General features: G+C 34.7%; 4 protein-coding genes, 3 long non-coding RNA genes and 1 pseudogene across 9 annotated transcripts; 5 read left to right on the forward strand and 3 right to left on the reverse strand.

The window, feature by feature from the left end:
• Nucleotides 1-376: 376 nt before the first annotated feature.
• Nucleotides 377-1,895, reverse strand: AT2G13550 (uncharacterized protein). 2 transcript variants are annotated; one of them, NM_001335393.1, is made up of 2 exons: nucleotides 856-1,850; nucleotides 590-676 (listed from the first exon to the last, which is right to left on the reverse strand). In NM_001335393.1, exons 1-2 carry the CDS (start codon nucleotides 1,395-1,397, stop codon nucleotides 598-600), a joined length of 621 nt encoding a protein of 206 aa, NP_001323642.1. In that variant the 5' UTR covers nucleotides 1,398-1,850; the 3' UTR covers nucleotides 590-597. The 2 variants fall into 2 exon arrangements, with proteins under 2 accessions (NP_178979.1, NP_001323642.1); NM_126935.4 differs by having other exon boundaries at nucleotides 377-1,895.
• Nucleotides 1,272-1,775, forward strand: AT2G13555 (uncharacterized protein; the record flags this gene model as incomplete). Its single annotated transcript, NM_001335394.1, has 3 exons — nucleotides 1,272-1,329; nucleotides 1,484-1,514; nucleotides 1,745-1,775. Coding segments are annotated over 3 exons (120 nt in total), but the record flags the coding sequence as incomplete, so codon positions are not given.
• Nucleotides 1,896-1,975: 80 nt separating the features above from the next.
• NAD-ME1 (NAD-dependent malic enzyme 1) lies at nucleotides 1,976-7,368 on the forward strand. Its single transcript, NM_126936.4, has 19 exons — nucleotides 1,976-2,307; nucleotides 2,387-2,483; nucleotides 2,564-2,682; nucleotides 2,792-2,959; nucleotides 3,120-3,248; nucleotides 3,339-3,399; nucleotides 3,831-3,934; nucleotides 4,011-4,094; nucleotides 4,375-4,481; nucleotides 4,737-4,848; nucleotides 5,048-5,161; nucleotides 5,310-5,375; nucleotides 5,624-5,696; nucleotides 5,794-5,880; nucleotides 5,965-6,019; nucleotides 6,127-6,198; nucleotides 6,545-6,607; nucleotides 6,702-6,816; nucleotides 7,077-7,368. Exons 1-19 carry the CDS (start codon nucleotides 2,137-2,139, stop codon nucleotides 7,149-7,151), a joined length of 1,872 nt encoding a protein of 623 aa, NP_178980.1. The 5' UTR covers nucleotides 1,976-2,136; the 3' UTR covers nucleotides 7,152-7,368.
• Nucleotides 7,369-7,438: 70 nt separating this feature from the next.
• Nucleotides 7,439-8,566, reverse strand: NF-YB7 (nuclear factor Y, subunit B7). Its single transcript, NM_126937.2, has one exon. It carries the CDS (start codon nucleotides 8,535-8,537, stop codon nucleotides 7,890-7,892), a length of 648 nt encoding a protein of 215 aa, NP_178981.1. The 5' UTR covers nucleotides 8,538-8,566; the 3' UTR covers nucleotides 7,439-7,889.
• Nucleotides 8,567-10,503: 1,937 nt separating this feature from the next.
• Nucleotides 10,504-11,811, forward strand: AT2G13580 (annotated as a pseudogene). The gene has a single exon.
• A 1,364-nt stretch (nucleotides 11,812-13,175) lies between these two features.
• On the forward strand, nucleotides 13,176-13,558 carry AT2G05925. Its single transcript, NR_140117.1, has one exon. It is a non-coding gene; the product is annotated as an other RNA (long non-coding RNA).
• Nucleotides 13,559-16,737: 3,179 nt separating this feature from the next.
• Nucleotides 16,738-16,968, reverse strand: AT2G05945. The gene has a single exon (NR_140118.1). It is a non-coding gene; the product is annotated as an other RNA (long non-coding RNA).
• Nucleotides 16,843-17,075, forward strand: AT2G05965. The gene has a single exon (NR_140119.1). It is a non-coding gene; the product is annotated as an other RNA (long non-coding RNA).
• The last annotated feature ends 584 nt before the right edge of the window (nucleotides 17,076-17,659 follow it).

The following is a 17,659-nucleotide window of genomic DNA, read 5'->3' on the forward strand; positions in this document are numbered from 1 at the left end:
ACTCATACACTTTTCAAATATTTAATTTAGTATTTTTTTCAACCAAAATTTAATCTTACAAATTCAATTTTTCAAAACAATTTAAATATCTACTTTATCATAATACAATACATTTTGATTTGATTGTATTCAAACTGAAATACAAGTCGATTTGTAATACAAATATAGTTTTAGTCTATACATTCCACCTTATTTTTAGTTTTTCTTTTTAGTTAAAAAATTAAAAGTTAAATATTTTAAATATCTATGTTTCTTTTATTTAGTTTTCCTATTTATTTAAGAAAAAAGTAAATATTTTTTGTCATGTCAACATCTGAACGATAGACTTGATACGTGTCACGATCACGCGAGTTAGTAACTTTGAAAACCATACTTTATATAATAAGATTATAGGAAATATACTCTATTCTACAAAAAGTCATTCATGAACCAATTTGCTTACATGAGAGAAAAGGCAATTACGATTTCGAGAGTTCTTAGCTAAACAATCTGCTCGAGTATTAAAACTACGAGCTAATGCTGAAAGAAGAGAAAAAACAAACTAAATACCAAAAAGAGGCCAATTCCGTTGCAAAAGTTGGTCAATCGTCTTGGTGATCAACGAGAGAGATCAAATCTGCGCAATCGGTAGCAAAGGTATCTGTATCGCCAATGCTGATCATGCATTCCATTGCCCCTAGCAAAGATTCAAGTTCGACGTAAAGCGGAGATAAGTTTTTTCGAAGAAAAAAAAAGTTACTCATGTAAGCGAGTAAGTAACTCAAAAAAACAAAAAAAAACCTAGTTTTCTCTCTCGCAAAACCAGCCGCCGTCTAAAGAGGTTTTGCAGTTTTGAGGCTAGAATGCGGTGGCTACCTTAGCACTGATTCTGGCCTTGTGCGTCTTTGTTTAATTTCGTCTGTAGATTTCTTCCTTCTCGTTTTTATGGTGATATGGTTGTAGGGTTGATGGTGTTGGGGAGTGCGGGGACCAATTTCTCTTCTATATCTGTTTCGGAGGTTGGTCTCTATGTTGTTGGCAGCTCCCGTTTTTAGGCTTTGTTTCAATTTTGGCTGTATATGCGGCTGGGGTTTTGATTGATTTCCAGATCTTGATCTGGTTTTGTCAGTTGAAGCTATGTCAGTGTTTGTCACGATATGGAATTGTTTCCTTTTGTCTTCCCCCGTTGTGTTCTGTGTGTTTGCAGTTGAAGATGAAGTCGTTTTGAGTTGGTGGATGCCTCTGGTGATGGGTTCTGACCGGGTTATGTGACGTTCTTGTTGTGGACTAGGCGACGACTCGTCAGGGTGGTGGCTGTTTGGAGGCGATTTAGGTTGTCTTCCGGTGCGGGTATTTGGCTGAAACTGGGTCGGCAAATGCATGCGTGCAAGAGGTGTTTGTCTTATTTGGCTTGTCATTTGGCGATTCTCAAGGGCTTCCCTTGTTCCTAGTTTATTTTCGTCTTCTCGTGTGCCTTGGTATGGTGTGATTGTTGTCTCTCTAGTATCATTTGGTTCTTGCTTTCGTTCCTGGCGGTTTGACTTCAGAAAGATGTCTTAATTTTGTGGCATTACCAGTCTTATTGCTGCTTCACGTGTTCTTTTGGAAATCTTAGTGAGAACCTCTATGGAACAATAGGTCAGCTTAGTGCTTTGGTCTCCATCTCTTCTTTTTGCGAGTTTATCTTGTTGTTTTTACCTTTCTTGGTAATTTGGCTGTCTGGTTTTTAGGGATTAGTTTTCCTCCTTTTGGTCTTTGTCTCTAGGGATTTTTGTTTATCCGCCGGCTTATGTATGATTTTCGACTTGTATGTTCTCGTTGCAATTCTAATAAGATAAAAAAAAGCGAGTCACATATCAAAATTTCAAAAAGCTTGGTACAGTTTTCAAAACATGTAAAACATTTCCAATAACCGTTTTGAAATTCATTATTTCAATAACACGGTTTACTTAACCGGTTCTACGTAGTCCACCCTTACCCATTGACATTTGACACTCTGTCCCGATATAATCTCTTTTGACGAAAGTCAGGCAAAGAAAAAAATGAGAATCTTCAAATAAAAAAAAAAGAAGAGACTACGGAGAGTCAAAAACAGTGAGAGCTTTCTTTCATCTTCAGCCAGATCGGAGCAATCTTCTCCATAGATTCCGTGAAACGATGGGAATAGCCAATAAGCTCCGGCTAAGTTCATCATCTCTCAGCCGAATCCTCCACCGGAGAATACTTTACTCATCCGCTGTCAGATCTTTCACCACATCGGAAGGTCACCGTCCCACCATCGTTCATAAACAAGGTCTCGATATCCTCCATGATCCTTGGTTCAACAAGGTACTTGAAAAACTTGAAACTCAGTTTCTCACATTTTGAGTGTGAACACGAACCTGGATCTGATTTTGATTCATGTTAGGGGACTGCGTTTACGATGACGGAGAGAAATCGTTTAGATCTTAGAGGTCTTCTTCCTCCTAATGTTATGGACTCTGAGCAACAGATTTTTCGTTTTAGTAAGTTTTACTTGTTGAAACTTTGTTTATTGTTTATGTTGTTGTCTTAGTTGTTGACATGATTGATTTTGATATAACAGTGACTGACCTGAAGAGATTAGAGGAGCAAGCTAGAGATGGACCTTCTGATCCTAATGCTTTGGCTAAATGGCGGATTCTTAATCGGTTACATGACCGAAATGAGACTATGTACTATAAGGTGAACTCGTTTTCCTTTTTTGGTCTATTTGCTGTGAAAGATTTTGGTTACTACGCTTGTTTTTAGTTTCTGAAGAGGTTATTTACTTCGATTTTTACGTTGCTTTTAGGTTTTGATTAACAATATTGAGGAGTATGCGCCGATAGTGTATACTCCTACGGTAGGTCTTGTCTGCCAGAACTACAGTGGGTTGTTTAGGAGGCCAAGGGGAATGTATTTTAGTGCTGAAGATCGTGGTGAAATGATGTCCATGGTTTACAACTGGCCAGCTGAGCAGGTTCTTCGATATATCTGACACTGTGCTTAAGATATCTCAACTCTATTTGGCTGACTAATCCAATGCGTTCTACCCTCTTTCTCTTATTGTATACCTAGGAACTGGTATATCTTTAAGTGACCATTAGTTTTCTGATGTAACGTTTTTGCTATACATTTAGGTTGATATGATTGTTGTTACCGATGGAAGCCGGATTTTGGGTCTTGGAGATCTAGGTGTTCATGGAATTGGAATTGCTGTAGGGAAGCTTGATTTATATGTTGCCGCAGCTGGAATAAATCCTCAACGGGTACTTGCACCATCTAATATTTTCTTATTTTCCCCATCTCCATTTTTCTGTATGATGTGATACAATTCTTATGTGCACATGCTGGTTTAGGTACTACCTGTCATGATTGATGTTGGAACAAACAATGAAAAACTACGCAACGACCCCATGTGTAAGATTCATTTGCTCCTCTTACCTTCTTAAAGTCAAATTATTGGAGCTGATTATAATAGGTTAATAACGGTTTTCTTCTTTCCGAAAATATATAATTAGTATAACTGTTTACTGAGGTTTGATATTTTATTATGGTGAACCATATCTATCATCTGTCTCTTTACATATTGAGGTTGAGAATGCATATTATTTTTTTAGTAGGATGGTACAGAATGTGTAGTTGAGATTTGTGTATGCATATATACATATATTGAAAGGTCAAAGGTTTATAGTATTCTGTATACTGTAGGAGTCTGTCATAAAATTTGGTTGTACGACTTGTTATTTTTGTCTTTCATGGTTTAGGGATTTCCAATAGTTCAGAGACATGAACGAGAATAGCTTATTATCTGTCATGTAATCGTTCTTTCTATGTTTTCTTTTTGACAGACTTGGGTCTGCAACAACGTCGTTTAGAGGATGACGACTATATAGATGTTATTGATGAATTTATGGAGGCAGTGTATACTCGGTGGCCACATGTTATTGTGCAGGTAACCGATGCTTCATAGATCTCTGGTATATCAAATGTTTCTTATTATGAAACTTAAATGTTTTTTCTACCCACAGTTTGAGGATTTCCAGAGCAAGTGGGCTTTCAAATTATTGCAGAGGTATAGATGCACCTACCGAATGTTCAATGATGATGTCCAGGTAATGAGTCTTCCGCCTTAGAACGATTCTTGTGAAGATTAAATACTAATTATTTATTTATTTCTGCAGTATTTTTACTATTTTTAGAGCATTTTAGTCACTACTATTTATAAAAGTATCATATTTTCTGTGCTCAATCCATCATCTTATCGTTCAATAGTTATTCTTAATCTTTTTTATACGACCAGATGCATTAAAGAGACTGACGAAGGGAACTCGAAATCTAAATGCTGATACTAGAATCTTGTTTTTCATTCTATGTTTTCATGATCTCGCTCAGGGGACAGCAGGGGTTGCTATCGCTGGTCTTCTTGGAGCAGTTAGAGCACAGGGGCGACCTATGATTGATTTCCCAAAGATGAAGATCGTTGTTGCTGGCGCGGGAAGGTAAGCCATTCTCGGTTGGTGTTTTTCTCGTCTTTCCTGGTCCTAGTTTACCAGAAATTGGTATTGGTAAAAGATTGGTCTTGCTGTTACTGTTTAATTATTTGTTGGTCAGGGATCTTTCGTTTATTTGTTGGTTTTGAGTAATGTTTGAAGAGATTTAAAATGAAAACTTTCAGCTGCATCACTGCATAAGTTAGCTTAGACTACTTATATTAGAATACTGAGCTTCCTTGTAAAAATCTTTGATTTCTTCAGTGCGGGAATTGGTGTTCTAAATGCTGCGAGGAAGACAATGGCACGAATGTTGGGAAATACTGAAACTGCGTTTGATAGTGCACAAAGTCAATTTTGGGTGGTTGATGCGCAGGTATGTTATTCTATAGTGGAGTAATTGATTTTCAGATTAGGGAGCTGATAAGACGTTTTAGCCAGTCAAGCCATTTCCCTCTGGTTTCCTTTTACTGCTGATGAAATCACTTCATCATCATTTTTTTTTTGGGCGTGTGTTTTGGTCCAATAGCTTAAGGAGCTGAAGTTGTGAACTCTTTTTTTTGCACTTAAATCAGGGTCTTATCACCGAAGGCCGGGAAAATATTGACCCAGAGGCTCAGCCTTTTGCTAGGAAGACTAAAGAAATGGAGCGTCAGGGATTAAAAGAAGGAGCAACTCTTGTGGAAGTGGTCTGTTATTCTTTCTATCAATATGTTCATCAAGTATACTAAATCTAATTTGGCAATGAGTCTGGTGTTGGAGAGAAATTCTCCCTTAAAAAAGTTTCCCTGCTTAATACTGACAAGAAACAACGGTTTTCTGTTTCATCTGTGCTAGGTTCGTGAAGTTAAACCTGATGTGCTTCTTGGTTTATCAGCAGTTGGAGGGTTATTCTCAAAAGAGGTAATGAAAGCTGCCAAACGGCTAAACATATCTAGTGCTATGCAACAGAATCAGTGATTTAACTAATTAGATGAGCGCGCAAATGAAATCTAGTATTTCTTCAGTGACCACTGTCTTCATAATCTGGTTTCCATGGTAACTGCTAAGTAGATGAGTGAGCTAGTAGAATGTAGCATAGCTCATTGCTTGCATGATTCTGACATATGGTAGTTGATTTTTGAAGTCATTGTTGGGATATTGTGTTGAAGGTTTTAGAAGCAATGAAAGGTTCAACCTCGACAAGGCCTGCTATATTTGCAATGTCAAACCCCACAAAAAATGGTAATTTGTCTTCTTTCTTTGCCATAAAATGTGTTTTGCGGTTATTTGTGATTCTTTTTTGGATAGATGTAATAGGTACTTGTGTTTTGAATAACAGCTGAATGCACGCCTCAAGATGCATTTTCGATATTAGGCGAAAATATGATTTTTGCGAGTGGAAGCCCATTCAAGAATGTGGAATTTGGTATGTATGAGGACCTCTGTATCATTTAGCATACGCCATTTTATATGAGGCTTTTTCAAATATTAGTACCTTTTCTTGTGGCAGGAAATGGTCATGTAGGACATTGCAACCAGGGAAACAACATGTATCTATTTCCAGGGTTGGTTCCTCTTGTTTATTGTCCGAAAGAATTGCATACATTCTTGAATTGATACATTAATTGTCATGAAATAAATTGATTTTCTAATCCTGTAAAATTTATTGTAGTATTGGACTTGGCACTCTTTTATCTGGTGCTCCCATTGTCTCCGACGGGATGCTTCAGGCCGCATCCGAGTGGTAAGCTCCTTTCTTTACCTTTTTCATTTATCATTCCTGATTTATTCTCAACTAAAGCTGAAGTGAGTACCATGATATATAACTACGGACCAAATTTAAATGATTATTAAGAATGTCCGCATATTTGGCTGATGTCACGAACTATAACATACCCCCCATCCACGAGACAGGAACCACAGTAGTTCGACATGTTCTCTCCAAATGGTATTCCCAATAGTAGGCCTTCGGTTGAGGTTTCATATTGTAGTTAGTGTAAAACTCATATTTTTAAGGAGACCATGAAAATAAACAAGTCCCGTAATTTATGAATGTGGAATCATGACATTGTTCTGCTAAACTACTGCAGCCTAGCAGCATACATGAGCGAAGAAGAAGTGCTAGAGGGGATTATATACCCTCCAATATCAAGGTAAGAGTAACACAATCAAAGAACATCCTTACTGTTACATAAGAAAATGTTTTGATATAGTTGCTACATTTGGCATGTGGAATTGAAATTTCAGGATACGAGACATAACAAAAAGAATAGCAGCTGCGGTGATTAAGGAAGCGATTGAGGAGGATTTGGTTGAAGGATATAGAGAAATGGACGCTCGAGAGATCCAAAAGCTGGATGAGGTAACAATTCAGCTAATGACTTGCTTTAATATAATCATAAATGATAGAAAAAGAAAAGATGTCAAAACAACATCCCATCTTTCACGTGTTTTGGACTCCTGATCATAAAATCGTATTCTACGAAGAATGTCGATCGGGTTTGATTATATGTAAAGAACAGAAGAGTGTTTACCTGATTTCTCACTTAGAGAAAATAAAGACTAAACCAGAAACTAAGCCTAAATGTTAGTTATGTTGACGCGGTCTTGTGTATTCCGCAGGAGGGGCTGATGGAGTATGTGGAAAACAACATGTGGAATCCAGAGTACCCGACTTTGGTCTACAAGGATGACTAAGTTTGGTTCCCAAAATGAATAAGTCTACTTTCTCTTATTTATATGTAAAAATTTATAATTGGGGTTGCTTTATACCCAATCAAATTCATAGCTACTGCTTTCTCTTGTTCTTATGTAAAAAAAAAAAAAATATATAATTGGGTTGTTTGTTATCCAATCAGATTCATAGCTTCCACTTTCTCTTATTTATATGTAAAAAAGAAGTTATATTCAATCAGATTCATAGCAGCAACATTTTACATACATCGTATTAGAAATGCATTTACTTTTATAACTTATAGTTTCAGGTCAAGATACTAAGAGTAGTGAGTGAGGAACAATTTGAAGTTCTTTAATTCAAGCAATCATCTTTATCAATCATAACATGAGTAAATGAATGAGAAACAATACACCATTCTCTTCCAATTAAGCTATTCTCTACTGGAAACCTTATAAGCTAGACCACTAACTCTCAAACCGTAGGTGGTAAGTATTCTAATCCAATTAGCAGCATGGAATTAGTTTCTACTGTTGTAAATCATGAGAGATTGCTATATTTGCTCGAGACGAACTAATCCGGAAAATATATGAAGACGAATTTCTGTTACACAAAACCATGGGTATACTGAAAATATCAAAATGTACGTGTCTAGTGTCTATATAGCAACAAATATATATAAGCATCAAGATGTACTCACAAAAGGTAAAGAAAAGCATATAATATGTGAAAAGAAAGAAGAAAAAAAGCAAATGTCTCTCTCACCAGTGAATTGAATCAATGTTATTATCATGCTGCTGCGGGAACTGTTTCTGCAATGATTTAGGAGAGAAAGCAATATTGGGAAAAGGTTGATGATCCACTGGTAGGAATGGAGAAGGATGATGATGAGAGATGTAACTAGTACATGACATGTTGTTATTGTTTTGGTCTTGTTCTTGAAACTGATAATTATGATGATTCTGTTGTTGAATCTGCTGTTGTTGTTGTCTTTGTTGTTGTTGTTTTGGGCTGTTAACTTTCTCTCCTTCGGTGTCTCTATATTTGCAGAGGTAGACCTTTAATGGAGCCACGTAGTCTTCGAAACCGAGAGTTGTGATAGCCCAAATGATATCATCTCCATTGATGGTCTTCCTCTTTTCTCTTTGACACTTGTCAGAAGCTTCACCAGTGACGAAACTAATGAACTCCGAGACACATTCTTGAACGGTTTCTTTAGCGTCTTTTGAGATCTTACCGTTACCGGGAAGAACTTTTTTCATGATCCTTCCGACATTCGCAATGGGAAGAAACCGGTCTTGTTCTTTGTTGTTGTTGTTGTTGTTGTTGGTCTTTGAAGAAGGGCTTCCTGGATTTGTTTCAGCTACTCCAGGAGACCCATGATCTTCTTCTGGGCTCTCCTCAGTCATATCTCTATCTCTTTGTTTTTTTTTGTGATTGATGTTAACCACATGTGATCAATCTGATTTTATGGTTAAGCTTAGTGCATGAAACTAGGCAACTTTTCTATTTATGGATACCTTGCCAACCAAATTTGGAACTCCATGCGACTCGCTCCTTTTTTTTTTTTTTTTTTTTTTTCTTTGTTATTTGCCAGATAATAAAGAAAAGTGTAAGAAAATAGCAATCATGTAACATATTGTCATCAAATAGTGTTTTCAATTTATTATTTTCCGTAGTATGTTTATTTAGTATGTAGACAACTATAAATTATCATGTCTCCATAATGCTTTGATTTATTGTATTATAGTAATTTCCTAAACTCTAGCCTGGTAAATATATATGGTGGTTATTTATCCGAGAATATTACACGTAAAGGCACTATTTTGAAACTTTGGCCACAAATAGGCACTTTAAAAGCATTAGTCACTTTAACTCAGTAGAATTACCCCTTTACCCTGAAATCGTTAGTTTAACAAAACCTAACAAATTTAGCCGGTTTTCGGTTTAATTTTTTAATCTCAATCTCTAAACTAAAACCAATTTGTGAGAAACCTCTTTTTCTCACCCAATCCTTCACGACGATTTTACAGTTTCATTTATCTGGGCAGTTAAAATCATCACAACGACGATAACATCATCTCGACTCCGGCGATCATCCCAACGAGTTTTCTACCGGCAAAGTCATTTCCTCGTCCCTCTCCCGTCGTTATCGTCAACAAAGCTTTCAATCGGCCGACATTAATTCGTCCTCTCCCGTCGTCGTCGTCAACACTTGTTCTCCCGTCATGGTCTTCATTTTCTTGTCTCTCAATCGATTCGTCGTCTCCGGCGTGTGCTAGTAACTTCTACTCGGTCCTCAAATGCAAGGTATTAATCTTCTCCAATCATTTTATTTGCTCTAATTATTCAACCGTGTGCTAATTTTATTTATAATATCCAACATTGTGAAGAGCTAATAGGTGAAGACATGAATGCTACGTTAGGTGATATTTCAAAAATGTTAATCACAAGACCTTATCTTCTTACCACAGACTTCGGCTTGCTTATCTCCTCATTGTTGACGGTGTCCTCGTATCCTCAAACCAACCTATTACGTCTACATTAAAATATGTAGAGATGTTGGCAGATTTGGAGAAGTTCCTTAACTGACTGAGGTCTACGTAACTGACTGTCTATACACATGTGGATAAATGGTCAAAGAAACATGGATAATATACTTTGGATTGACGTTTATTGTTCATGTATAAACTTATGTATTAGTATGAAACTATCATGTGAGTCTTTAGATGATCATGGACTGGACTGCTTGGACAATCATTAATGGACAAATATGTCTTTGATTTGCTGCGAATATGTTTATAGCTCGATAAAATTGTATCAACATGTCTATATACATGTGGATAAATGGTCAAAGAAACATGGATAATGTACTTTGGATTGATGTTTATTTGTAAATCTTAATATAAATGTCATCCAGTCATAGTGAATTATCCAATCAGACAAACGAATTAATACAGTTATGTTGTGGATGGATTCATATGGATACATTAACAATTATCTTTATCTTTCAACATGAAAAGCGTTTGATATGGATACATTAACCATATCGATAATCTTATCTCTATATTGCTGTTGAATGTTTTAGTGGTTTGTATCATATTATTTGTTTGTTCCATCCATAACAACATTTTTTCAAGTGCATCTAACATTTGATATCAGTTAACAATGCGAAGAAAAATAAATAATTTTGTGTATTTTGAACTATTGTTTATTTGGTAAATCATTCTAGCTAATTATGTTTACAAATACGTTAAAACTTAATATAAATGTCATCCAGTGATAATGAATTATCCAATCAGACAAACGAATTAATACATTTATATTGTGGATGGATTCTTATGGATACATTATCAATTATCTTTCTCTTTTACCATGAAAGACAAATCTAAAATTCCTTCTACCGGAAATATTGAGATACTGTTGTATAGCGGGAATATTCCCACCATCAGGTTTTAAACTATATTGTTTACAATATGATCAAAAAAAAAAAACATATGCACACTTAGAGACAAAGAGAAGCTCGTCAGCTCTCCCGTCTCAACCAGCTCGTCAGCTCACCCGTCTGAAGCATCTCGTCAGCCGGTCCGTCTCAAGTAGCTCATCAGATCGCCCGTCTCAAGCAGCTCGTCAGCTCACCCATCCGAAGTATCTCGCCAGCCGGCCCGTCTCAAGTAGCTTATAAGCTCGCCCGTCTCAAGCAGCTCGTCAGCTCACCCGTCCGAAGTATCTCGCCAGCCGGCCCGTCTCAAGTAGCTTATCAGCTCGCCCGTCTCAAGCAGCTCGTCAGCTCACCCGTCCGAAGTACCTCGTTTGCCCATCCATCTTGAGTAGCTCGTTTACTCGTCCGTCCGAAGTGTCTCGCCGACTTGCCCGCCCAAAGTAACTAACCTACTCGCACGTCTCGAGAAGCCATTCAACTCGTCACTTATCCGCCGGATCATCCCTAAAACTGCCTAACTCGACATACGACCTTCCTCCAGTAATGGCCTAGCTCGTTTATCGCGATATGAACTACGTGTGGCTTGATCCCTTTCTAAGGGTACGTAGGCAGCCTTTTGCAGTTTATCTTTTATTGGACTTGATATGTTGGATACTAGTTTTTTTGCCGAAACAATTTCTTAAATTTTTTCCATACGAGTTTCTTGTTTAATGGTGCTCAAGTCAAACCTCCAGCACCAACCTGTAGTAAATGCAGTTATCGATGGAGATGATATCATTTACAGAGACTACGTGGATATCAGTATCGCTGTTGGTACCCTCCACTCTAGTTATTCTAAACCTTTCAGATAACTACAACTTCCATCATATTAAGATTTTCAAAGTCTGTAAAAAATGGCTATTGCAGGCCGATACTAATTCAGGGAGAGATTCCTAATCGACGCAAATAGGCCTCTCCAACAAATCTCTCTTTCTCTCTATCACACTCTTTATCACTCTCTGCTATCGTAGATCGGAGAATCTCCTCTGAGAGCTCTAATCTCTCAGTAATCTTCACCGCGTGTCCGGATCTAATTTTCCTGTAAGTAATCTCATTTTCAAGATTTATCTGCGATTTCTTCTCTTGATGCTAATTTTCCTAATTTTCCCCGAAGAATCGAGACCATTATGTGGAGAAGAATCGTTTCATCGCATCTTAAATCCATCTCCGCCGTCGGGTCCTGCGCGGCTCCGTCAGATTTGATTTTCGATATAGCCTTTAGCTATCAGTGTTACAATCAATTATCACAGTGAGAATTAACAACCATCGACATTGAGATAATTTCACTCGGCGAAGGTAACTTCCTTTTCTGTAAATATCAACTGTGGATTTATTAGAAGGGAACCAAATCAAAACAAACATTTCTAACCGGGTAAGTAAATTTTTGGTTTAGATGAGTGGGGATATAATTGTCCATTTATTTTTCAAAAACAAGGAAAAGTGCCTTGTACGTGAGAAGTGCCTCAAAAGGAATAAAAGTTTGTAGAAGTGCCTAAACATGTCCAATTCCCTATTTATCCACAACAATATATTGTCATCGATTTTGTCACTTTTCTTCAATACGTTTCCTCTCACGAACCTAAATGGAAGAATTTTCTTGAAACCAGTTTTCTTAAATCATCATAAATGAAATTACTATTTTTATAATGTTAATAAATTAAAGTGAATTAAATTTTGTAATAGATTACGTCATTAGAAAGAAAGAAATAGAAAGCACATAAGCAATATCTTCCATCCACATGAACATAATTGTGATTTTTTTCTTGTGAAAACATGATTGTGATTTTCTACAAATATAAAGACGAGACTAAAAAACATGATTGTGATTTTCTACTAATATAAGAGATTTAGAGTTTTAGTAGCGCTGTTAGTTTAATAATATTATGTTTAAAATAGGAATATAGATCTTTTCCATCTAAATCTGATCTGTTAAAAACAAAAATAAAATAAAAAAGAGTTCTAGTAAAATAAAACCATAGACCATATATTCTTTTTTTAATATGTGTTTGCTCATGTCTAGAATGAATTCAAGAACACATTTTTAAAAAAAGGTGGTCGTCAATTGGAATTGTTTGTAGATTACGAATTTCTAGAACTGCAGAATTCCTAATAATATATTAATTACAATCCAAAAAGTACGAATGATTTGTTTTTATACAAATGCTTTTAGTATTTCAAACAACAATTTCTTTCATTTCTTATGAACGACATTTATTCTTATATTTATGAATTAATTATATTAGTAAGTTATGTTGCATTATCAATTATAACTATAGTTGTATACATATTTGATATATAAACATATAAATGAATATATATGTGTTTGACAAAAAAAAGAAAAAAATATGTATGTATATTACACATATATCATATGGTGTAAGTATTCATTCATAGTCTAAGAAATTTCCACAAAAGGTTCTCAACATTTACTTAAAACATATTTAATATATGCAAAAAAAAAACTTTTGACGTATTTGTTCTTTATGCTGGTTGAGTCCAAATTGTTTTTCATCTAGTTAGCATCCACATTGTGGCCTAAATCTGTTATGATACTTTTGATATTTAGGTGTTGGGCTCTTGGAATAATGAAAGATGGCTATATGGTAAACTCCGCGAAGCCGAGGATAGGTGGAAATAAAGTAAATGTGGGTTTAATTTAAAAATGTTAGTCTTACATAGACCATTTTCATAAATAAAAAATTTCCGGCTCAGACTATTTTCTAAAACCACTGCTCTCTATCGATAAAAGAGATGTTGGTGAAAGGAGCTGCTTCCACTTTGGTGATTGGCTAATGATACATAGCACCGATGCTCTCCGTAATACACAGTCCTAAAAAATCAACTCAATTAAGTCAGTAATACACACTCCGATTAATCTGTTCATTGTGATCAATGTTTACTAACCTTTGTGTTTTGTGATCTCCCATGTCATTCCACCCATCAAGATAAATAACTCTAGACATATATGTCTTGGAGAAGACAACACTTGCATAAGGTTTCTATGCTTCCTATAATCTTGCAATTCACGAAAACGAATCTCGTTCGATCAATTGATGACTTTTACATGTATTTATTATGAGAGTTGGTGTCTTGTACACTAATCAAGATGCTTTTAATACTCATCTTAAGTTTTTATTTTTGTTATAATCTAATAAAATATTTAAATAAAAGCACACATTGTGTTTTTAAGTATTTGCTTTTTAATAAACTTTGTTCGAGAAAATCTCATTTAAAAACCTACATTATTACCAAACTATACAAAACTTAAAAAAATCTAATTATGTCAATTGACTCTATGGTGGAACATGACTATGCCACTCCACATGATGTAAATGTTCATAACTTCTCTTGAAAAAAGCAGAAAATGCTTAACATTTGCTCAAAAAATGCTTAACATTTGCTTAAAAATTACTTATACTTGCTTGGATTAGGGAGTTTTCATCTTAAAGGGACAAGAAGGAGAGAAGTTAATAGGGCTACTTACAACTGCAATCAACCTCCATTCATCTTCCCAATTAGGCATTAGCGATAACTACTTTTTCGTCACTACTTAGTCAATAAGTTAAGGTTTCTTCAAATTTTAATGTTGTGAAGAAAAAGGCAGATGCTCTAGTATAGTTACTCTTACTCTCTCATCCTAAATTTAGTTATGCTATGATCACTATATTACAAACTATTATTTCTTTGACAAAGACCTTATACCAAATTCATTTGATATTCTTAGCTGTCATAAAGAAAAAGATTTCATTACTTTTAAGTTTTTACTTTTTAACTTCATATGAAACCTTTTAAGTTCAGTATTTTCAATAATAGATAGTTTTGTAGTTTAGGCATTTAAAATTTTTGAGACCCTTAAACGTCCTTATGAGTTGGTGTCTTGCATAGCTTTTTGTACATGATGCTTTTAACACTACTAATCTTATTTTGATATCTATTTTTATTATCTAAGAAAACAAAATAGCATATATTTTGTGTTTACGTTGGTGAGTAATTGTTTAGTATAAACCAAACCGAACATTTTTTACTACAAGTCTACAAGGTGTCAAGGTACAAGCAGAGATATACGCGGGAAATCATAACACCGCCGGTTTGAACCGTTGTTAACAAGAAATCATAAAAGACGTTAGAAAACTTTTTCTTTGTAGTTTTTTTTATAAATGCATTTTAAATCTCATATATAAAATATAAATGTTATTACATTTGAAATATATAACATTCACTGAATCATTATTTGGACTTTTTGACATCGACTCATACTGTCATCACTTATGAAATAATGCTATTTTAGTTAATTAGTAGTATACAGTAAATGGTTTTGTAGTTTGTACAATTAAGAACTATTAGAATTTTACAGGTCTATATATTATGAGAGTTGGTGTCTTCATGTACAGTAATCATGATGCTTTTAACACTCAACTTATGTTTTTATTTTTGTTATAATCTAATAAAAAATTATAAAAGCACACATTAGTTTTTAAGGATTTTGCTTTTCAATAAACTTTGTTTAAGAACTCTCATAAAAACCTATATTATTATCAAACTATACAAAAACTAGAAGAAAAACAAAATCACCAGAATTTCATATTTTTTATGCAAGTTTATAAATAGTTAAGGTTTCTTCAAGTTTTAATGTTGTGAAGAAAATGGCAAAGGCTCTAGTATAGCTACTCGTACTCTCTCATTCTAAACTTCTTTATGCTATGATCAGTACACTACAAACTATTATTTCTTTGACAAAGATCTTATACCAAATTCATTTGATATTTTTAAAGGAAGAATATTTCCTTAATTTTAAGTTTTTACTTTTTAGCTTCATATTAAACATTTTTATTTGAGTATTTTCAATAATAGATGGTTTTGTAGTGTAGGCATTTAAGAATTTTGAGACTCTTAAACGTCCTCATGAGTTGGTGTCTTGCATAGCTTTTTGCACATGATGCTTTCAACACTACTCATCTTATTTTGGTATCTATTTTAATTATCTAAGAAACAAAATAGCACACATTTTGTTTTTACGTTGGTGAGTAATTGTTTTCAAAAAATAAAAAATTGATCCATTTTTGAGAAACTATCATAAATTATTAACACACAATACAAAAATTAAATTTGTTAATGCGAGTTTTATAAATAGTTAAGGTTTCTTCACCAATTTGAATTTTAATAATCTATATACATGGTGATTGTAGTTATACAAGTGTGTTTGGTTGATTAATTAAGATTATTTGATTGATATCATGTATTACCAAAACGATTCTCCCATGAATAATGATGTATCTTATAAGCTAAGAATCATTATTGTTAATAAATATATAATGATCCAAAAAAGAATTGAATAATGGCTAAGAAATTGATGTAAGAGTGTAGAAAAATGAAAATTTATTGAAGAGTCAAGAATTGTGGAAGTTGAACAGGAGAGCCGTCCCTAACAAAATGAAAACCACAAGCCCAAAAAACAATATAATATTTTAATAGTGTGTTTAAAAAATAAAAAAGAGATTTGTAAAAAAGAAATTCGAACTGTTGCCCTGTTTGTTCCCAATCTGACCAATAACCACTAGACTAACAAGAGTTTTTGACAAATTTGCGGCCGAAAAACTATATGATATATGTAAAGGCCGCAAACCCATGCTTGGCCTGTTTTGTCTCATGGCCGGCTCTGAGTTGGAGTGTAAACTGTGTATTCAAAATTATAACCAAAATTGATTGTAGAAAACCAAATCAAAATGGTTTGATATAAAAACCAAACTGAACCTTTTTCACTACAAGCATGAATACGCGGGAAATTCAAGTCATTTTAAGTAGAAAATAAAGGATGTTTTTTATTTTTGAAGAAAAATAAAAGACGTTACAAGCCTTTTTCTTTGTAGTTTTTTAGTGCATTTTAATCACATATGTAAAATGTAATTGTAATTATGTTAAAATCTAACGTTAATTGAATCATTATTTGGACTTTTGAGATCTACGGATAGTTGATACTATCATCATTAGCGAAAATCAACATTGATTTGGACATTGTTAGTCGATCCGTTTTTTTTACTGAGTCGAATGCCACGATGTTACTTTAGGATAATGTAGACCTATGCAACCTTCCTTGGCCTATTGTGTATTTTGAACAGCATTTTGCTAGTTATCCAGCCCCATAATTTTTCGGCCAAGATAAAATGGAAAGAGAATCAGCCATGAGCTAAGCCAATTTTTCCTTTGTTTAACAATACTAATTATCAAATCGGTACAAATAATGGTTATCACATAGAGTTATAACTCTTAATTTCGAAATGCATAGGCACTTACAAGGAAAATAGCCAATGCCTGAGACTGTAACATTCAGCTTTTAGGTGAAGTAACTTTGCCGCTGATCATTCTCCATCTGATGTCAAGATCCTTGGTGGAATCCACATCATTTCTCTCTTGCTTCGTTTGTATTATTCCCAAAGAAGAATCTGAAAGCTTCTTTACCCCTCCAAGAAGTAACTTTTGTGATGTGGAGTTGATCCTCGTAATTAGTTCCTGTCAGAACATCATATAACATCAAAAACTTTGCTTTTAAGACACTTAAACATAAACCTAATGGTCCATCAAAACAATTAATATATACTTTTAAGAGACCTAGCGGTAAACAAGTAATTTGAGGTAAACCTTTCAGGACAGAGTTGTCAAGAATGACTACCTGCATTACACCAACCCATTTGTTTCAGCTTCCATGTTCTTGACAACGTGAATGCATCATCCAGCCAAGTGATCAACAGCATCAACTCTTTGTAGTTGCCCAAATGCAGAACAATTAAACATTGTACTCTTCAGTAGTTTCGCTCATGGACTCTTTTTCGCAGTACTTGCAATGATTGTCAGTTAAGACGAGGCAGACTTGGAAGGGAAACGAATTCTACATAGACCAGACGAATCTATTGAGCAATAATGATTGAGATGTTGAGCAAAATGCAATACAAGACAGCACATAAAATTGAATATTTATACTCATGGACAGAGAAGTTCAAAGACAAAGAAGATGACGCAAGGTTCATGAGCTTACCTGGAGTCACCGCCGGTAAT

This window comes from Arabidopsis thaliana, chromosome 2, assembly GCF_000001735.4.
Source record: "Arabidopsis thaliana chromosome 2, partial sequence".
NCBI lineage: Eukaryota > Viridiplantae > Streptophyta > Magnoliopsida > Brassicales > Brassicaceae > Arabidopsis > Arabidopsis thaliana.